Source organism: Equus przewalskii, chromosome 21, assembly GCF_037783145.1.
Source record: "Equus przewalskii isolate Varuska chromosome 21, EquPr2, whole genome shotgun sequence".
NCBI lineage: Eukaryota > Metazoa > Chordata > Mammalia > Perissodactyla > Equidae > Equus > Equus przewalskii.
This window is the reverse complement of record NC_091851.1, coordinates 23,775,278-23,793,729: the sequence shown is the minus strand read 5'-3', so window position 1 is coordinate 23,793,729 and position 18,452 is coordinate 23,775,278. Positions and strand designations below refer to the sequence as shown.

Below are 18,452 nucleotides of genomic sequence, written 5' to 3'. Positions count from 1 at the left end.
TTTAGAAAAATAGAGAGAAGAGAGGAGAGGGGAGAGAAGGGGGACACAGGGAGCTGGAGGTGGAGCAGAGGAAGGCAGGACAGGCTAACCAGGAAAGTTCGAGATACAGAGCTACAACGACCAGGCCCCAAGTCCCCTCGCCTCCCAGGAACCCCTGCCTGGAGCTGGGGAGGGCACAGGGGGCAGAGGCCGAGGCAGCCCATGTGTGACCAGGGAGCAAACCAGCCGGGAGGTGCTGAGATAAAGGGTGGTTTATTGAAAGCTCAGGACTGGCCTCTGAGGCCCCAGAGATCTCTCAGAGGCAGAGACCTGTGGCTGACCTTGAGGTCCCCACCCCAGACGGGGGCGAGAGGCAGGGCCAGAGCACCTGAGTGGGCCTGGGTGCATAAGGGACCCTTCTACTGTCACTGATAGGGGCTAGAGACTGGGAGGGAAACTGAGGCAGCGTGGGTAGGGGACAGGACTCTGACAGTCCACAGACAGGGATGGCGGCCGTCTCTCAGCCTCAGGATGCCACAGTCAGCACGACGGCATTCTGCAAGGAGCAACAGTTCTTTGTTAGGCCCTCTGAGTCCTCACGCCCAATGCACCTGCCACACCCCCATCCCCACAGCCATCTCTGTGTCCCCCTGTGCCCTGTAGCCAGCACTGTACCTGGGATGCAGCTGGCACTCATTGACTGAATGAATGAACAAATAAATGATGATAAATAAATGACATCCAGTGTGGGACAGGTCACCGACTTTGGAGGACTTAAGAGACCCGAGTTCAAGTGCCATTTCTGCTGCTAATTTACTGAGTGAACTTGGGCCAGAAATCTGACCTCCTTCAGGCTTGGTCCTCATCTGAGAAATGGGTCCAGAACTCCCTGGTCTGCCCAACTCCCAGAGCTATTGCAAGACTCAAAGTTGTGCTGAATTGAAAAGGATTCAGAAGTCATGTTGATATTCAGCAAGAAAAAGTATCATGATCTATTAGCCATGCCTGCCACGGGCACAGGATAAGGAGAGACGGCACATGTATTCACCTCCCCTGGACCAGGGGAACTGTGGTTCTGGGAGTGAATCCGAGATTCCATCCTATAGGCCAGACATGTGTCTGGATCTAACAGGAAAGAACTCTGTGATTGATTGGCAATGCCTGCTATGGGTGACTAAGGAAGGAGCGGTAGCACATATGTCATATGTTTGCCATTCTTGAGTTAAGTAATTTTCCATTCTCTGAGCAATTTAGAAAATGGTGCAGGGACAGACCAGACGATGAGGCAGAGTACTCCTCTCATCAGTTTCAAGTAGGGCTCTCCAGAGATAAGCTTAAGATCCATCTAGGCCATATCCACATGAGAAACTCACCTCTATGATCTCCAGGGCCGCATTGGCAAAATTGACGTTGAGAACCTTCGGCAAGGGAATTCCAACATCCAGGTCCACTGTGAAGAGGAAATGGTTGAAAGCAAAGATATATGGGGAGCCAGTGTGGGACCTGCTGACCCTGTTCCACCACTTTCCTTAGGTCAGTCATTTCTCTTCTTGGGGACTCGGTTTCCCTTATTGGCAGACTCCTACTTATCCTACTAAACTCAACCAAAAATGCCTCTTTTCTGTGTTGTCATCAGTGGCTCCCCTCAGGTTCTGTCATGAGAGGTTGTGTCAGTCCCTTGCACATCCTGGGTCATCTATGTCCTAATCATTTGTTTATATGACTATTTCCCTCTGGATTGTGAGTTTGAGGACAAGATCCAGGTCAGATAGGTCTTGGGACCCAAAGTCTGGGCTGATGTAGGTGCTAATCAACGTTGCTTGAATGGAAACATTGGTGCCTCGGTTTCTGCATCTTAGAAATGGGGACCAACGCCTCTCCAGCCTCAGTGTCTCCATCAGAACAATGGAGAGAGGCAAGAGGCTGGATAGTCCCCAGTTCGGATGCTCCACGTGCCCAAGAAGACAGCCAAGCTGCCCGTACCGTTCAGCTTCGGCACGTACGCCACCCGGACCACACTGCTGAGCCACTCTTCTAAGCGGGATGCCTGCAACAGAGCACAGGAGGGCGGGGGGTGTGGCTGTGCAGGGAACAGCGCGCCCCTTCGCAGGGAGGAATGCAGGGGTCCAGCTGCCCCAGCCTCCCCCAAGCCTGAAGACACAGGTGCCTCCACCCGCGACCCCAAACGGGACTCTGATGTAGGCCGGCTTCGCCCTGGGCCCTGTGAGCGTGGAAGAGCTGCCTGCCCAGAGGAAGGCCTGGAGGGGGCAATGCTGAGAAAGAGGGAGAAAAATGTGCCCAGCTCCAGGAGAACTCCATGTGCTCTGATCTTAGATTCCTATCGGTTTAGGAACCCTTAGAATGTTCTAGAACCTGAGACCATCAGGCGATCCCAGAACCTCAGAACTCTGAGAATCAGGAAACTAAGGGCTGTGTGGGGCTCTGAAATCTTATAACTTTCTGAGTTCAGGAACCTTATGACTTGTGCCAAGTTCCAGAATTCTGACCCCTTGTGAGATCCTAGATGTTTATGACTTTGTGAGGTTCCAGGACTGTGGAAGATCATGAGATTCACTTTCCTAAGGTGATGACTGTTTTACACACACACACACGCGTGTGCACACACGTGCACACACACTCCCCGGCCCTGAGGTCTGCCCACCCTGGCTTGTCGGGCCAGAGCCCAGTCACCGGGCCCACGACTCATCCTGCCCCTCCCCACCCCCAGCTGAAGGCCCTGCCCCCCGCCAAGCTGCCCACCCTCCCAGAACTCACGTCAAAGGTGTGGGCAAAGGACGAGGCCAACGTGACCCTGAGCCTGGTGGGGAGAAGACAGAGTTGAGGCCCAGCCCCCCATACCCCCCACTGAGGGGCTCTGCCCCCACCCCAGCTCTCCAGGGTCAGGAAACAGGGTTACAGGCCCAACTCTGCCTCTATCCTTGACGCAGAGACTCAGTTTCCCCACCTGTAAGATGGACCTGGAGGGATCTACCCTCCTTCTGAGATATGCCCACCACCTCTGACCCCATGGCCCTGGGCCTCGGTCTGACGCCTAGCTGTTTGACCCTGCACAAGTGGCTGAACCTCTCTGAGATGGCCCTCCAGAGACTGAGCACTGGACACTGGGTGCCCTGCCTCCAGCAGGCGCTCACTAGAGGGAGCAACCCACCAATGGATCTCAGCTGGCCCAGCATACGCGCAGTGCCAGAGCCAGGACACACATCTCTATCCCCTGAAGGGCTGAGGCGTGAACTGCCACCAGAAGTGGAACAGATGCAGGTGGCGGGCGAGGCCTTCCGTCGAGGATAGAAATGGGCAGAGCCTTGCGGGGGGCATGGTAGCCTGAGGGGCCTAGGGGAACACTAACGGGGTCAGGTGAGCACGGGGTACCTATGGCTCAGGACAGGCAGATCCCAGAGACTCAGGAAAGCCCCTGCATCCAGGGCAGCACAGACAGGCCCAGGTCATGGTGAGAGCACTGCGCCTGGAGAGTAGAGGCCCAGACAGTGGACCTGCTTCCAGGGACAACCCATAGTGGGAGTCTGGGCCTTGTAAACCGTGAAGTGCCATGTGCCATCCATGCGTAAGGAAAGATTGTCACCAACGTCTCCATCTTGCTTATTATGACTATCCTGAGGCCTTGCTACCATGGGGATGGAGAAACTAGAGAAGTAACTAGTCACATGACTAACAAGGCATTTTACGACACTCAAGGACAGTTGTCTCCAGGCGGATAACTCAGGAGTGTAGACTCCATCTCCAGCGTCTGGATTTATCTCCAGGGCTAGGTTCTGAGAGGAAGAAGCCCACTCTGGAGCCTGCTTCTCTGAGCCCCAGGTGCCTCATCTGTAAAATGGACCAACACCCTCCCCTCCCCAGCAGGATGGAGGCCAGGAAGATGCTGGTAAAGCACCTGCCACTCAGTGGATGCTCAGAAAATGGGAAGTGGTTCCAGCCAGACCCTGATTCTTGTTCCTAAAGACAAGACCCAGCTCCCATGTTACCGTTCCAGGGACAGGGCGAGGTGCAGCCTGGTCGCCGAGGGAGCCAGGTGGGCGTTTAACGTCATCACCTGCAGGGGAAACGCCAATGGAGGTTACGTGTGAACTCGGCAGAAGGAGCTGGGCCGGGTCTGCCTGGGCCCTCCATCCAGCCTGCGGTGGGGCGACGGAAGGTGTCCCCACGAGGTGACACTTGAATCTTGAAGGATGAGGAGTTGGCCAAGGGAAGGGGAGGGCGACATTCCCGGTGGGGGACTCTGCAGGAGCACAGGCAGGGAGGCGGCAGCCCCGGGAACTGAGGCTCAGGGCGCGAGGACGGGGGAGGCGGAGGACGGGGCAGGGGCACTGAATGGCGCTCGGCCCCGGGGAGCCAGGCAGAGAGTGGGCAGGGGAGGGACCTCTGCCCAGATGTGGGTGTGGGAAATCTAACAGAGGCCGGTGGAGGGGAGCCGACTGGAGGTGGGGCAGGAGGAAGCTGGAGGGTCAGCCAAGAGTATCCAAGCACAGAGAGGCTAGGGAGATGGAGGGCAAACCTGGGATGCTGAGGAGGCCCAGTGGACAGGCCTCGGGCCTAGCAGATGTGTGAGGAGGGTGCAGGCAGGAGTCTGAGTGGGCACTGGGCCTCAGCTCAGGTGATGGTAACGGGGACGGGGTTTCCTGTGCCGTGACACCAGGGAGCCTCCCACCCTGAAATCGGGGAGAAGGCAACCCCGCATCTGCCCCACTCAGAACCCCAACACCAGGCTCCCCCACCCTCGGCCACTCACCCCATTCAGCTTGAAGAGGGCTTCAGGGGTCCCTTTAGGGGGGTAGGACAGCACGTGGATGTCAGCTGCGATGGAGACCATGGCCTTCTTGTTCTGCAGTGTGACTGTGGGTGCTTGTGTCACCCGCAGTGACAGCAGGAGCAGCTTGCCTGGGGGCAACTTCCCCAGGGCCTGGAGAGAAGCAGGGGCAGACATGGGGGCATGAGGGCAGCTTAAATGCCCCACTAATAGGATCGGTCAGTCAGTCAACAAACACTCATCAAGCACCTAATGGGCACCAGGCACTGTGCTGGGCGCTGAGGTTACAGCCTGAACCAGGCAGGCCTGGTCTCAGCCCCTACAAGGCTTACATTCAGGTGGGGAGACATCAAGCCATGGAACAACCTAATCAGACTCTCCTCTCACTCAGAGTCAAAGTCCCCCAGAGGACACACTTTATTACGTGATATAACAAAACAAAACAAAAAATCCCCCGAGGCCTAGAGGCCCCGTGTGATCCATCCTCTGCCCTCATCTCCATCTCACCTCCACTGCTGGCCCCTCATTCTCTCCTCTCCAGACTCACTGGCCACTTTGCTGTTCCTCTCACCTGCCAGGCACACTCTTACCTCAGGGCCTTTGCACTTGCCGGTCCCTCTGCCTGGAAATGTCTTCCCCAGATGCCTGCATGGTTCCCTCCCTCATCTCCTTCAGCCTTCTGCTCAGACATCACCTCCTCAGGGAGGCCTCTGCAAAGCAGCCTGTTTAAAGCTTCATTGCTGCGCCCCTATCCGCCTTCGCCACTCTGTTCTCTTCCACCTCCTGACACTGTCCATATCCTACTTATCTATTTGTTCCGTGCCTGTCATCCCCACCAGGCGGCTCCTTGAACAGAGACGTTTATCTACTTTTCACTTCCTGCCCCTCCCGCACACCAGCACCCAGCACAGGGCCTGGCATGTAGCAGACACTTAGTGAGTATTAGTTGACTGACTGAATGAACCACACAATCAGAAAACTCTGAGTCTCACATTCATGACATCATGGAGTTACAGAGGTGCTGGAGACCAGCGCGTCACAAGAGCTCGAATGCTGGATTTGGGGACCAATTCCCCAGGCCCAGACTCCCAGGGTAACAGGATCTTAAAGACAGAGAATCATCAGATTCCACCCTCTTGTGTCCACAGATTCTGAAGCCACGAAACCAGACTCGGAGCTGCGGCCACGGGGCTCTGACTTTGTGAGCACAAAGGCTCCAGGTTCCAGAGATGGGCCAGCCTCCCCAGCTGGAGGGACACGGCCCGGCCTGCTGCATCCATGGCCCCTGCCCCCGCCCTCTGCCTCCCCCTGTCCCCCTCCACCATCTTACATCTCCTCAGAAGGAGGTTCTTCTGAGCATCCAGCCCTGATCTCCTCCCTTCCCTGAGACTCCACATCCTTTAGCCAAGGACTCCAAGAAGCAGAGGCCCCAGCCACACCCCCAAAGCTGCTTCGAGTCCTCACCCTCAAGGACTCCCAGAGTCTGTCTGCACCCCCAAACTCAGCTGCCCTGTCCAGCCTCTGGTGAAAACCTAGACCTTCCAGGCTTCTTTCCAACTCCATCAGAATCTGCTCCATAAGGACCTTGCAGTAGTCATTTCAACTTCAGTATGAATTCAGATTCTCAAAGCTGGAAAGCAGCTGGTCCGGCCTTGGCTGAACGGATGGGAAAGCTGAGGCCAGGCCCTGCAGGCACATACTGATTGATGCCCACTAGTCAAACCCCTAGAATCTTCTCCCTTCTCTTCCCTCCCCAAGGCCACTGAGTCTTCTCTTTGGGGACAGGGAAGACCAAGACCAGGATGAAGTAAGGCAGTTGGGGGGTGGGGGGCGGTGCTCAGTACTCCTGGAAAGAATCTCCTGTCCTCTGCTTGAGAGAGAAACAACAGCCACAGGACAAATGCCCAGGTGACTTCTGGGGCAATTAAACCCTGGTTTTTTCCTTTCTAAACAAAATCTGCTACCAGGACAGGATAAGGTATTAGTCATTCACACTTTAGTGTGAATTTGGACTCGACATTCAATCGCAGCTGTCTGGAGAGCTGTATTGAGAAAGATTCTGGGATCTATTCAGGCTCATCGCAAAAGAGCTACAGTGATCAAAGCCCATGGGAGGGTCACTCACCTCAGGGACCAAAGCTGCCAGGTCTGTGGTTGTCAATGGGACGTTGCTGGGAACCTGGAGTCAAGACCAAATGGGATGGGGGGAAGGGTGAACAGAGAGACAGGACAGGGATCCCTCAGCACACACAAAATGGTTTCGTCCACACTCACCCACCCCTGCCAACTGCACACACACATCTCTACAGACACTCATGGTCCTTCTCTTGGCCAGTGATCACCGAGCGCTTACGACCTGCCAGGCTCATGCTAAGGGCTCTGCCTGCCTTCGCTCCTTTCGCCCTTACAGCCGCTCAAAGAGGTGGGTGTTGTGATTACCCCATTTCACAGATGGAGAGTCCGAGGCCCCCGCCCGGGGTCATCAGCTGGTAAGTGGGGCGCCAGGATTTGACAGGGGCCAGCTAATCCCAGAGCTTTCAAACACTCTGCCCGAGCTTGCGGTCTGAAGGCCCAGGGATCTGACCCCCAACACTTCTGACTTTTACCCAAACAGTTTTTCCAAAAAGTATAAATTGGTTTCCAGTATTTACAAATCAGGAAATTTCACATAAATTTGCCAGTTTGGGGCTAAAAAAACTGGAAAGTCTGGTCACACTGGGCCTGTACCCCTTGCCCTTGGGGAAGCCGTGTGGCTGCTGCCTCAGAAACGGGGCACAGGCTCCCCAGTCTGCTCCAGTCCCAGCAGGCCTGCATCCCTCATTCTGCCCGGCGATGCCCATCACCAGCGCCCTGGCGGGGCCCCCAGCACTGGGAGAAGAAAGGCCTCAGCCTCCCCGAGCTAACGTGTGAGACCTCGAACTGCACACGTCCACCTCTGGGAACAGACCTGTGCACACAGCAGAAACACCCAGACACTCTCTGCCCGTCAGAAGGATCCCCACATCGCCCAGCACACAGCCATCCCGTGAGGGGACAGCACCACGACATGGCTGCTGAGGTCTATCTCACCACCATACTCGCACACACGCACGTCCACGAGCTGCGCAGACATGCACAGTCTCACGCTCAGAGTCTCTGCCTGACTAGGACTGCCCCTCCCCCCAGCTAGCAGACACCTGCCTCCCAGCTCAGGGCCCTGTGCCAACCTCCCAGAGGCCTTCAGTGCTCTCTGGGCCACCTACAGGAAGGGAGTGATCCAGCCCTGCTCCCTTGGGCCTGAACTGCAGGTGGGGAGCCCGGGTGGCTCAGAGCTCAGTGTCTTTGGAGAGGGCTAAGACCAAGAAAATGCCTCTGGGTGAGGCTGGTCGGGGCTGGGGCTTCCAGACATCTGTGAGGATGCGAGAGGGGCCAGAATAGAAACAGAGAGGTCTCAGAAGCTTCAGAACAAATGTCCAAGTGACCTTTGGTAGTCCAACCCTAGTTTTCTTCTCTTCAATGCAAATCTGCTCTTGAGAAAGCAGGAGAAATGTTAGCTATTCACACTTTAGTGTAAAATTGGGCTTTGACCCTAGAAGGGCTCATGTGGTGTGAGGATGGAAAGTTGCCTACATGTCATATGTCATTTCTGACCAATTGAAAGTAACTTCCTGGAGTGCCATGTTGAGAAGGATTCAGAAGTCCCATTCAGGTTTAGCCAAGTAGAGGGCCATTACTGACTAGCAATGTCTTCCATAGGACAAGAGAGGGCATGTGCACACTACAAACTTGTCCAACTCTCTCCGATTATAGTGAAGAGGGCTTGTCAAGGCTGACGGGTGACAATGTGACTTTGTCATCACCAGCATTGCCAGGGCACAGCGGGGCAGGTGCCACACTCACCAGCTCAGAGGTGATGTCTATGTTGAGGGCACCGTTAGCCTGCAGGAGCCCAAACACGGTGCTGAAGAGATACAGAGGCACGAGCACCTGGGACGTGTGGTCGTCCTTGGGAGGCACTTTGATGGGGCTGCGGGGCTTGGGGAAGTCGATGACATCGCCAGCTACGCTCTTCACGATGGGCTGCGGGGCAGGACACAGGGTATGGCAGGGTCTCGGGGCTGCTCCCCCCGCACCCCAGCTCTGACTCAGCATCTCCCACCCAGCCTCCACTGGTACCCACGCCACCCCCGCTGTGGGCAGGGCCTCGGTGGGCACTCACGTTGATGTCCAGCTCTATGTACTGGTTAGAGATGAGAGGCAGTGTGGCCAGAGAGAATTCCACAGACCCAAGAGCCCCAAGGGGCACCAGGCCTGCATGGGGAGGGGGAATGAGGGAGGAGACGCCATGAGTCCAGGCCCCTAACAATAGCCCCTAGTTCCACTGCTGGAGTGCTGCCGAACGCCTAGCACTGTACTACTGCCATCCCCATTTTACAGATAAGAACACTGAGGCTCAGGCAGAGGAAGTCCCCAGCCCAAGGCCACACAACCACAGAGTGGCAGAGCCAGGATTCCTGTTTCCCAGAGCTGGTGCCCTACCCACACTGTGGTCCTGCCTCTCTCACGTAACGCCACACACAGAGACACTTCTGCCCCCAGGTTGCTATCCTTGTCCTGCTTATGCTGCCTTTTCATGCTTTTCAAAGCCCTTTTGTGGACACAAAAGGCATCCATGTCTCCGTAAGGCTCAGAGAGACAGGGCCGCCATGGCTGTGGGGTCTTGGGTTCCGTCTTTAAGCTCTGTGCCTCCATCATCTTGTCTGTCCAGATAATAATAGCATCTGCCTCAGGTTTCTGACAGTGCCAGGCACACCGCAGATGTTCAATAAACGGCCTGAAGCCCCCAGCGGATGGAGACCGGGACGCTCCAAGTCTGCACATCCAGCCGAACCGGCCTCAGCCCAGAACTCCACCATCAGGCCTCCTCAAAGTGGCAGCCCCGTCAGTGTGAGGAGGAAGTGAAAGGTCCCAGAATTCTGCCCCTTCCCCTCCCCTGGCACCCCACCAGTTGGGGTAATGGGGGGGAGGGGTAGACGAAGGGGCACAGAGGAGGGGGTTGGGCCCCGACTTACCCAGCACAGCCCCCAGGAGCTCATTCACCACGCCCAGCACACTGTCCACCACGGGGCACAGCTGTGTCCGGAGGAGACAGGTGTTACAGGAAGATAAGAGCCGACCCCAGCCCGGGGAAGGGAACAGCTGCATTTCCTTTAAATGATTTGCCACGTGGTCCCAGGGACCAAAGCAAGGCAGAATGTGGAGACGGATGGGGGACACACAGGTAGGGGGCAGGAGCTTGACGTGCAGAGGGCAGAGTGGGCGGTGCAGAGGGCCAGTTCTATGGGCCCCTCAGAAAACCCTGAAGGATGCTGGGGGACCAGGGAGACACATTTCAGAGGCCAGTCTGGGCGTGGGGACAAGGCCCTCCCCCGAGAAGACAAAGGTAGCTGTTCCCTCCGAGTGTCAGGCCCTTCCTGCCCTCCAGATGGGCACTGGGAGACCCAGAGTCCAGATCTCAAACAGGGGCGCCTCCCCGCTCCACCCAGAGTCAGGCCTGGGCCTGGGGCGTCCACTATGCACACCGCTGGGTGTTTACTGAGAGCCCCGTGCTGAGAGAACAGGGAGCAGGGGTTCAGCTTCCAGAACGCCAAGTCCGAGGATCACAGAATCTGAGGGCACTGGAGCAGGGACCTCAGAGATGGCCCGATGCAGCCCCTTCATCCTACAGCTGGAACTGGAGAAGACAGGCCACCTGCCCAGGGCCACCACTGTCCTCAGAGACAGGAGACGGCTGCCCTTTCATTTAAACTCGGGGCCCCAAGCTCCAGGGCTTCTGGGGTCAGGCCTGTCACTGAAATGAGAGGACAGCAGAGGGGCTGCGATGGGCGGGGGAGCAGCCCCTCGGCGCCAGCCACGTGCGACCTTCAGGAAGGAGGTAGTGTGTGCCCAGGATGGCTGATTGCACGAACGAAGCCAGAAATCGGACTGTTAAGAGAAATCTCTAATCTCGAAATGCCAGTATTTAACTCTTATTTTTAAACTTCTTTGAGTTACATCTCCTGTCTTGCAGCCAACTGTCCCGGAGACCCCAGTTAGGGGCCACACCTGCACGCTGAAATGCCCCGAGGTGGGCTGGGTGGGGTCCTTGCTGCTGGGGGCTCCCTCCGCCCTCTGAGCTTCTCCTCTGATCGGCTTCTTCAAGCCCAGGGCCGTGTGCCAACCCCGGGCTCCACGCCCTCGCAGCCTCCAGAGGTGTTCCTCACAAGGACCCACAGGGGCGGGCCTGCCAGGACTGGGGGTCAGACGGCCTGAGGGCCCTTTGCTGGCTGTGTGACCCCAGTGAGCCCCTCCCCTCTCTGGCCTCGATGAAATGCGGCTTTGGCCAGACCAGCTTTCTCAAGTGTGGTTCCTGTCCCCTGGTGGAAGCCAGGATGGTGCGGGGGGGGTGGTGCACAGAGCGGCCCCTGGAGCTGTTTAACCAGGTGTCTAACTTATGTTGGACTAACGTACAAGGATGTCATTCTCTGGACGTGTTCGCCGGACACAGGCTCAGTTTAAAATCACCCAGTGACCCGACTTCCATCACAAGCTAGTTTAAAGGAAAGCATGAAGTCAACAGTGACACAGCTGGCAAAGACAGAGCAGGGGGTAAGCAGGGGAGCGGGTTTGGGAGCAGGCCCTCAGGTCATCTGAAGCCGTAGATTTAGGAGTCAGAGGTCTGGGGACGGATTGTGCCACCTACAGACTGGCAGGCGACACCTGGGCAAGCCGGGATGGGATTACCGGGTGGGCATGGACGGAAGCACAGCCTAATCCTGCCTGGCGCCCTGACTGACTGGCAGCTGGGGGAGGAGAGGCCCTGCGGGGCAGGGGGTGGGGGGTGCCTGCCCGCGGCCCCCACACTCACCAGGCCCGGCAGCACCTTGAAGAGTGTCTGCTCCACAACCCCAAAGAGCGGTGCGGGCAGCAGCCTGGGCAGATGAGAAGCAGAGGGTGTGGCCACAGCACGGGGACAGCGCCAAGCCAGATGACGGGGCAGGGAGGCATGGGGGCTCTGGACAGCGCCTGTCTCCTCTCCCCATACGTGGGGCTGGCTGCAGCTTTGGAGACCTGGGTTCAAGCCTTGGCTCTGCCTCACCAGGGGACCCAGGGGGTTATCAGTTCCCTCTCGGCACAGTGCCCGCCTTATGCAGTGGCTGGTGCAGAGACTAAATGGGAGTGTATGGGAGTCTGGTATACAGTCTGTGTTCAATAAATGTCTGTTCCCTTCATCTCCACCAACATTTGTGGACAAGTGACATTTGGGCCTAGAACAGCACCTGGCGTAGAGTGAGGGTTCAATAAATATTTGTTGAATGAATGAATGTTTGTTCAATGAATGAATGAATGAGAGGGTGGCCTGAGGATGAGAAGTGCATGTGGATGGGTTCAGGTCGTTTGGAGACTATGGGGGTACAGAAGGAAGGGTGACAACGACAGAACCACATCCACAGGGCACCGACAGCATCCTCCACTCCCTCCATGGCCGCCTGCAGCCCAGGGGAGAGAGTGAGCCACAGGGATTTAAGGAGCGGGAAGATGCCAGGTGCCGCTGTGGGGGGTGCAGAACGCTGGGAAAAGGCTTTGGACCTGCCCATCTCCGTCCCTGCTCAACCTATGTGTGTGGCCTTGGGCAAGTCCCTTGCCCTCTCTGGGCCTCAGCTGTCCCACAGGAGTGAGGATTCAACACGAGTGCAGGCAGGGCCACTGTGTCCTGAACAGCTGGGGGACGAGACGGATATAGAAGTGCTACACCCTTCCACATCATCAACTTTAGGTCCTCATTACACAGACGGGGACACCAAGGCCTAGACGGGAGGGGGTTCCCCTGGGTCTCCCAGCAAGTCAGGGGCTGAGCTGGGTCTCTGATGTGCTGAGAGCAGGAACTGAGAGGCCCGCACATCCGGGACCAGATAGAGAAGCTACGGTCAGAAGTGGGTGGTGCAAGGTGCAGGCTGGGTCAGAGGCCCTGTGCGTGGTGGGCTTCAGTCTGCACGTCTGTGGCTGGGGTTGACCCGGCGGGACAGGCGGGAGGCGGGGTGAGTTCAGGCCCCGCCCAGACGGCAGCTCCCCGGAGACCCAGGGGATGCCCTGTACTCGCGGACCGGACGAGATGGAGCCCGAGCAGGTCCGGGGGCGGGGTGGGGCAGCCCAGCGCGGGCTCAGGCCGGCGGACTCACCCCGAGAACACGCTGATGTGGCCCAGGAGCGTGCTGCAGCGCTTGAGGATGAGGATGGGCGTGCCTCGCGCGCTCACACCCAGTGCCACCCGCGACGACACGTTCACCTCGGCCGCCAGCTGCAGGAGGCCCCCCAGGGGGCTGCGAGACCCGGCGCTGGGGGCGTGGCCGGGCTGCCAGGCCCCACCCACCAGGGCCCGCCTTGGCCACGCCCACCGCGGGGCTGCGTGGGGCTCCGAGGAGGGGCGAGTTGGGTGGCTAGTCCCCGTGCTTTCCTCTCAGCGCTCGTCTCCCTGCACGTCCCCCATTTTGCACGTCCCCGCTCCCTCTCCCCTCACCCGCTCCAGGGAGCTCCAGGCAGTGGGGTAGGGTCTCCAGGGAGAGTGAGATAGAAGTCCCTGGGGATCGATGGGTGGAGATCCCTGGGGCGGTGGTGGGGTGGCATCCAGGGAGAGAATAGCAGGTGGGAGTCCCTTGGGGAGGAAGTAGGGTGGGAGGAAATCGGGGGCAGTGGGGTGGGGGTGGAGCGACAATAGGGTAGGGGTCCCAGTAGGGCAGTGGGGTGAGGTGCAGAACAGGAGGGGAGAGCTTCCCAGGGGCACACTCACCCAGAGGAGTGCAGGCCCACCTTGGTGTGCAGGCTCACCTGCACCCCAAACCCTGGCAGCAGCTTCAGCGACACCTGCGGCAGCGTGAGTTCCTCAATCTTCAGCCTGCGACCGGCATCCAGGAGAGGGCCACCCACTACTCAATGCCTGGATCATCCCAGACCAGGCGGCACGCCATCCCAGCTTTAACCCATAAAACCAACTGGAGGCCCTTGGGCCAGTTACTTCACCTCTCTGGACCTGTTTCTTCATCTGTAAAGTGGGCAAGAGAAGCACCCACTTTATATGGTCATTGCAAAGACAGGTGAGAGAGTGTAAGTGCGGAAGCTGATACAGCAGATGCTCAATAGAAGTCACAGCATCATCCTCATTGGAGGCTCAGTGAACTAAGTGTCCTCCTCACCCCCACCCCATGGCCTCAGCCCTGGGTCAGTCTCTGGCCTGGATCATTGTGCCCCGATTCCCATCCCCTAGGCTCACACACGTTCAACCCAGGTAGATTCTCAAATGCAGCTCCCCACCATTCATTATTTTCTCTGTCCTCTGGGCCTTTGCCCAGGCTGTTCCTTCTCTCTAGACTTTGCTTCCAGTCTGCATCCACCTTCAGCTAGCTGGCTTCACCCAGCTCTCCTGATTTCAGCTAGGGCGTCCCCTCCTTCAGGAAGCCCTCCTTCCTACTTCTCTGATCCAGGCAAATGCCCCCCTCTGAGCAGCTCCCACACGCTGCCTGGGCTGCCTCCATCGCTATCCTGAGCTCACAGGATCCACACTGTGGGGCTCTGCCTCCTTTTGGGGGCTTTTTGAAGCAAGGATAATGTCTGGTTCACATCTGAGACCCCAGCCTCACCCAGCAGGGGCATTCTACGGTGGGAGGGGTGCTGGATCTATTAATAATAATGATAGTTCATATTTATTGAGCGTTTACTGCATGCCAGGCTGTATTTTAGCTGCTTGACACAGATTCACTGTCCTGGCAACAAATATCTGCTCGTAGTACAGCCAGTAAAGCCAGACAGTTCAAATCCAGCTCTACCACCGACTGACTGTGTGACCTTGGGCGAATCACGCTCCTGCTCTGGGCCTCAGTTTCCCCATCTGTAAAATAGGGATGTTGACATATCAACCACAGAGCAACATGATACAGCGATCCTTGAGCGCCATCACCCCTGACCAGCTCCCTGTCCAGACATCCATTTGCAATTTGGGGAGACGGACGTCCATTCTCCCTTCTGCCCCCAGCACCTCCTTTCCCCTCCTGTCCAGTGACCCTTCCCCACACCCTGGCCCCTGGTCTTCAGCCTTCCCTGGGGCCTGTAGTTTGATCTTCCCTGGACCACCGCCAGCCCTGGAGTGGGTCCCGCCCACCTGGGGGGCCGTGTGGCCTGTGATGACACACCCACACTCGTCACCACTCCGACGCCCCCCAGCTGGGTGAGCGCCGGCAGGTCCCTTCACTCCCTTTCCTCGCCTGCTAAGCGCTGTTGCCAGCAGTCCCACCTCTGGACCACGCAGGATATTCTTTACAGTGCCTAACGCAGTGCCAGGCACGCGGGAAACCCTAGCGAGGTGGCCATTGCGCTACAAATATTAGCTATTATGTGACTTCATTCATTCATTCACACATATTTTTTGAGCATCTGTTAAATGTCAAGCACTGTTTACGATACTGGGGACACAGCAGTGAACAAGCCAGACAGAGTCCTCACCCGTCTGGGTTTATCACCTAGAAACAAACCAGTGAAATATGCAGAGTGAGGGGAGGGACCCGTCCCCTGGGGAGCTTGAAGGCAGGGGAGGGGACAAGGAGCGGTGGGTCAGGGAAGGTCTCGTTGGAGCAGACACATGAGGAAGAGGAGGGAGGGAGCCATGCAGGTGCCTGGATTGGTCCAGAGAGACTAAGCAACTTGCCCCAGGTCACACAGTGAGTAAGTGGAACCAAGCTAGAGTGGAGCCCTCGACCCCAGGGGCGTGCTGCCATTCCTGTCTTGCCTGGCATGCAGTGGACTCCTTATTTTCTGACTCGGGTCCTGGGACTCGCTATCCAGGGCTCCCCACACCGCTCCCCCTGTCTGCCAACAAATTAATAAGAGTCATTCTCTCTTCTATTCCCTGAGCAAAGAAAGACCGAGCTTCCTGTAGGGCACGCAGCAGGTGGGCAGTCATGAGGCAACACCATGGGGACTCACCCGGAGAGCCCCTCAACGACACTAAAAACTCCTCCGTGGCTCAGCAGGCCGCCTCCTCCGAGCAGCCCCCCAGAGCCCAGGAGGCCCTGGTTCGTGGCTGTGACCGTCCCCAGCACGTTCTGCAGAATGGGCCCCCCCACCAGCGAGTTCTGGATGGCTGCAGAAAGGGTAGAGGGAGGAAGGATCATTTTACAGATGGGGAAACTAGGGCCCAGAGAGAGGCAGAGACTTCCCCAAAATCACACAGCAAATTGGGTTTGGGGCCAATACTGTGACTAGATCTCCTGACCCTGGGCCACCCTGTAGCACTGAAAAGGAAGGCAGAAGCAAAGCAGGGGGCAGGCAGCCACCAGGGCTTGATCAAGGAGGAGGAGGTGACCTCCGCTCCTCCTGGGCACCCCGGGCCTGACTCTGCGAACTGTGAGAAGGGCGAAATGAAAGGGACTACCTCGTGGAGGTTGGGGCAGACCGGGGTGGCGTCCCTGAAGCACTTGCTATTCACGGCTGTCCCACCCTATCCTTGAGACTGTCACCCTGTGTTGTTGGGCCCTGGAGGACCAAATGCCTAGAAAGTTTCCCCCACCCCAGAAATGTCCGGCCCAGCCAGCACCCTCCCCTCGTCCTCGTCAGCAACACCCGTCCCCATGCCTGAGGCAGACACGGCCCGGCCGCCTCTCAGAAGGAAGTGAACTGACCAGTGAACTGAGCCTGAGAGCAAAGCTTCAACCCCCTGAACTCTCTGAGCAGGTGACGATCGCATCCTGTTCTCGTCTGTCCCCGAAAGCAGACGCTCTAAGGCATCGACGGGGTCGTTCACCCTGCAGCTGGACCCCTCAGGGACCGCCCACCCCGGCTCACCTTTGCTGAGCTCGTCCTTGTCAATCCGAGCAAGCGTGCCCACCGTCTCCAGCAGCCCCCAGCACGGAGCTGCCAGACCCCAGAGGAGAAGCAGGGACCACAGGCCCGGCATCGTTGCAGGCACACCTGTCGAGGCAGAAGCAGGATCTCTGAGGGGCCTCTCGTGCCCAAGCCTTTCCCACCCTGTGCCCACCACCCACCTGGGGCCCTCCCGCCCGCCTGGCCCAGCCCGAGCCCAGCCCCACGCCCAGGAAAGCCCTCACTATCCTAACGCAAGCAGTGGCTAACACGTCTGACTTCAAAGTCTCAGTCCTCTGTGGCCCCTGTGAACCTGGACCTGCTCTGAGGGGGAGGGACAGAGGGGCCTTCCTTTCCATGGCAGCAGGAGGGCAGTTCTGCTTCCTGGACCTGCTTTCCGCTGGCTCGTGAGGCCATAAGATTGGAGACATCCAACATTTAGACTCAACATGTCCCATTTCTCTCCTCCCCTGCCTCCATCCTGAATGACATTGAAAGGGATGGAATGGGAGCGGGGAGCATGGCTAACTCATTAGTTCTGTAGAATGGGACTTTTCTTTATGGAGTTCCATATATGCCAACCCAATCAGATACCCGTCTATGCCCTCATGTCACCCCTGCTTAAACCCTTCAGTGGCTCCCCACTGCCCTTGGGAATGGAACCCAGGCTCCTTACCATTACTCACCACCTCCCTGCCTGCCTCTTTGACCTCCTCATTCTTAAACATAAGTCTCTTCCCACCTCAGGGCCTTTGCGCATGCTGTTCCTTCTGCTAGGAAGGCTCTTCCCCCGGTTCTCTGCATGACTGTCTCCTCATCCTTCAGCTTCTGAATAAATGTCACCTCCTTTACTTCTAAAAAACCCCGTCTGTCACTAAACATCACCCAGAATGCTTATTGGAAGGTGCTTGTCACAATCTGCAATTGTGCATTGTTTGTGTCCTTGTGTGCCATCTCTGTAAACGAGGCAGGGACGGTGTCTAGGAACTCTCTGCATGGTTGGGTGATGGAGGAGGGGGTCTGCTGGGGGTGTGAGGGGGGATGCAAATTCAGCCCCACTTCCCTCGCCAGCCTTTCACCCCAGCACAGGCTGTGTCTGCCTGGAGAAGGCACCTCTTCCTTGTTTGCATGAAGGTGCATCCGGGCGCCAGATGCACCAGCAGCAGCCTCCGTAGGTCTGTCTTCTCTCCCCAAGACTTGTCCCAGAGGGGCTCCCTATAACCTCTGCGTCTCTCACAGCAGGAAATATTCGGCGATGGGAAACCAGTCAGTTTCTGTGGCTCAGAGGAGCATGGGCACCCCTCAGGTGCTGTCCACAGGATGATTCTGTCCTCCACCCGCCCATCACTGCCCTTGCCCCTCTCTGGGCCCCAGCTGTCCCATCTGTAAAGTGGGTTTTTTTCTCACATCATCCTCTGGGTACCCCAGCACCCTCCTAGTGTGCCTTCTCTCTGTGCCCATTATTCAGAAGGGACAGCAGGACGGTCACAGGGGCAGTGGCCGGGGATCTGGCCAGGCTGCCTCAGGCCCCCTTACCTGCTCCTGCAGCTCCACGAGGGCTGGGTGGGGGCTCCTGGCCTGCTGTTGGCTCCTCCACCCACTCGGGCCTGGGGGCAGCCCTTATATGCCCATAACGCCTCTGGGGACACAAAGGGGGCACAGCCGCCAGAAATCCGTCAACATGTCATGTCAGGAGCAAATTGCGGTTTTCCCCGTGGGCCTGGGCTAAGCCTTCCTTCTCGGGGGGAGTAAAGGGGGAGTGCGTGTGCTGGGCAGGAATGAAGGATGGGGGCTGCAGAGGCAGCCACCTCCCCCAGAG

The 18,452-nt window shown here is 57.6% G+C and overlaps 1 protein-coding gene across 1 annotated transcript; it reads right to left on the bottom strand.

Moving 5' to 3' along the window:
- Positions 1-233: 233 nt before the first annotated feature.
- Positions 234-16,727, bottom strand: BPIFB3 (BPI fold containing family B member 3). Its single transcript, XM_008543486.2, has 15 exons — positions 16,616-16,727; positions 15,758-15,914; positions 13,572-13,676; positions 12,964-13,104; positions 11,652-11,715; positions 9,817-9,877; positions 8,964-9,055; positions 8,645-8,824; positions 6,891-6,944; positions 4,748-4,918; positions 3,984-4,051; positions 2,755-2,797; positions 1,963-2,026; positions 1,353-1,429; positions 234-535 (listed from the first exon to the last, which is right to left on the bottom strand). The coding sequence occupies exons 1-15, from the start codon at positions 16,725-16,727 to the stop codon at positions 506-508; spliced, it is 1,419 nt and encodes a 472-aa protein (XP_008541708.2). The 3' UTR covers positions 234-505.
- Between the last annotated feature and the right edge of the window lie 1,725 nt (positions 16,728-18,452).

Bases quoted from the DNA above. Each gene is read 5' to 3' on its own strand.
- BPIFB3 (XM_008543486.2), bottom strand. From the start codon at position 16,727: ATGCCGGGCCTGTGGTCCCTGCTTCTCCTCTGGGGTCTGGCAGCTCCG. The intron at 13,105-13,571 runs GTGAGTGTGCCC...CGGGTCTCGCAG, and splicing joins GTGGGCCTGCACTCCTCTGG to CCCCCTGGGGGGCCTCCTGC. The intron at 4,052-4,747 runs GTGAGTGGCCGA...TTTCCCCTGCAG, and splicing joins CCCTCTTCAAGCTGAATGGG to GTGATGACGTTAAACGCCCA.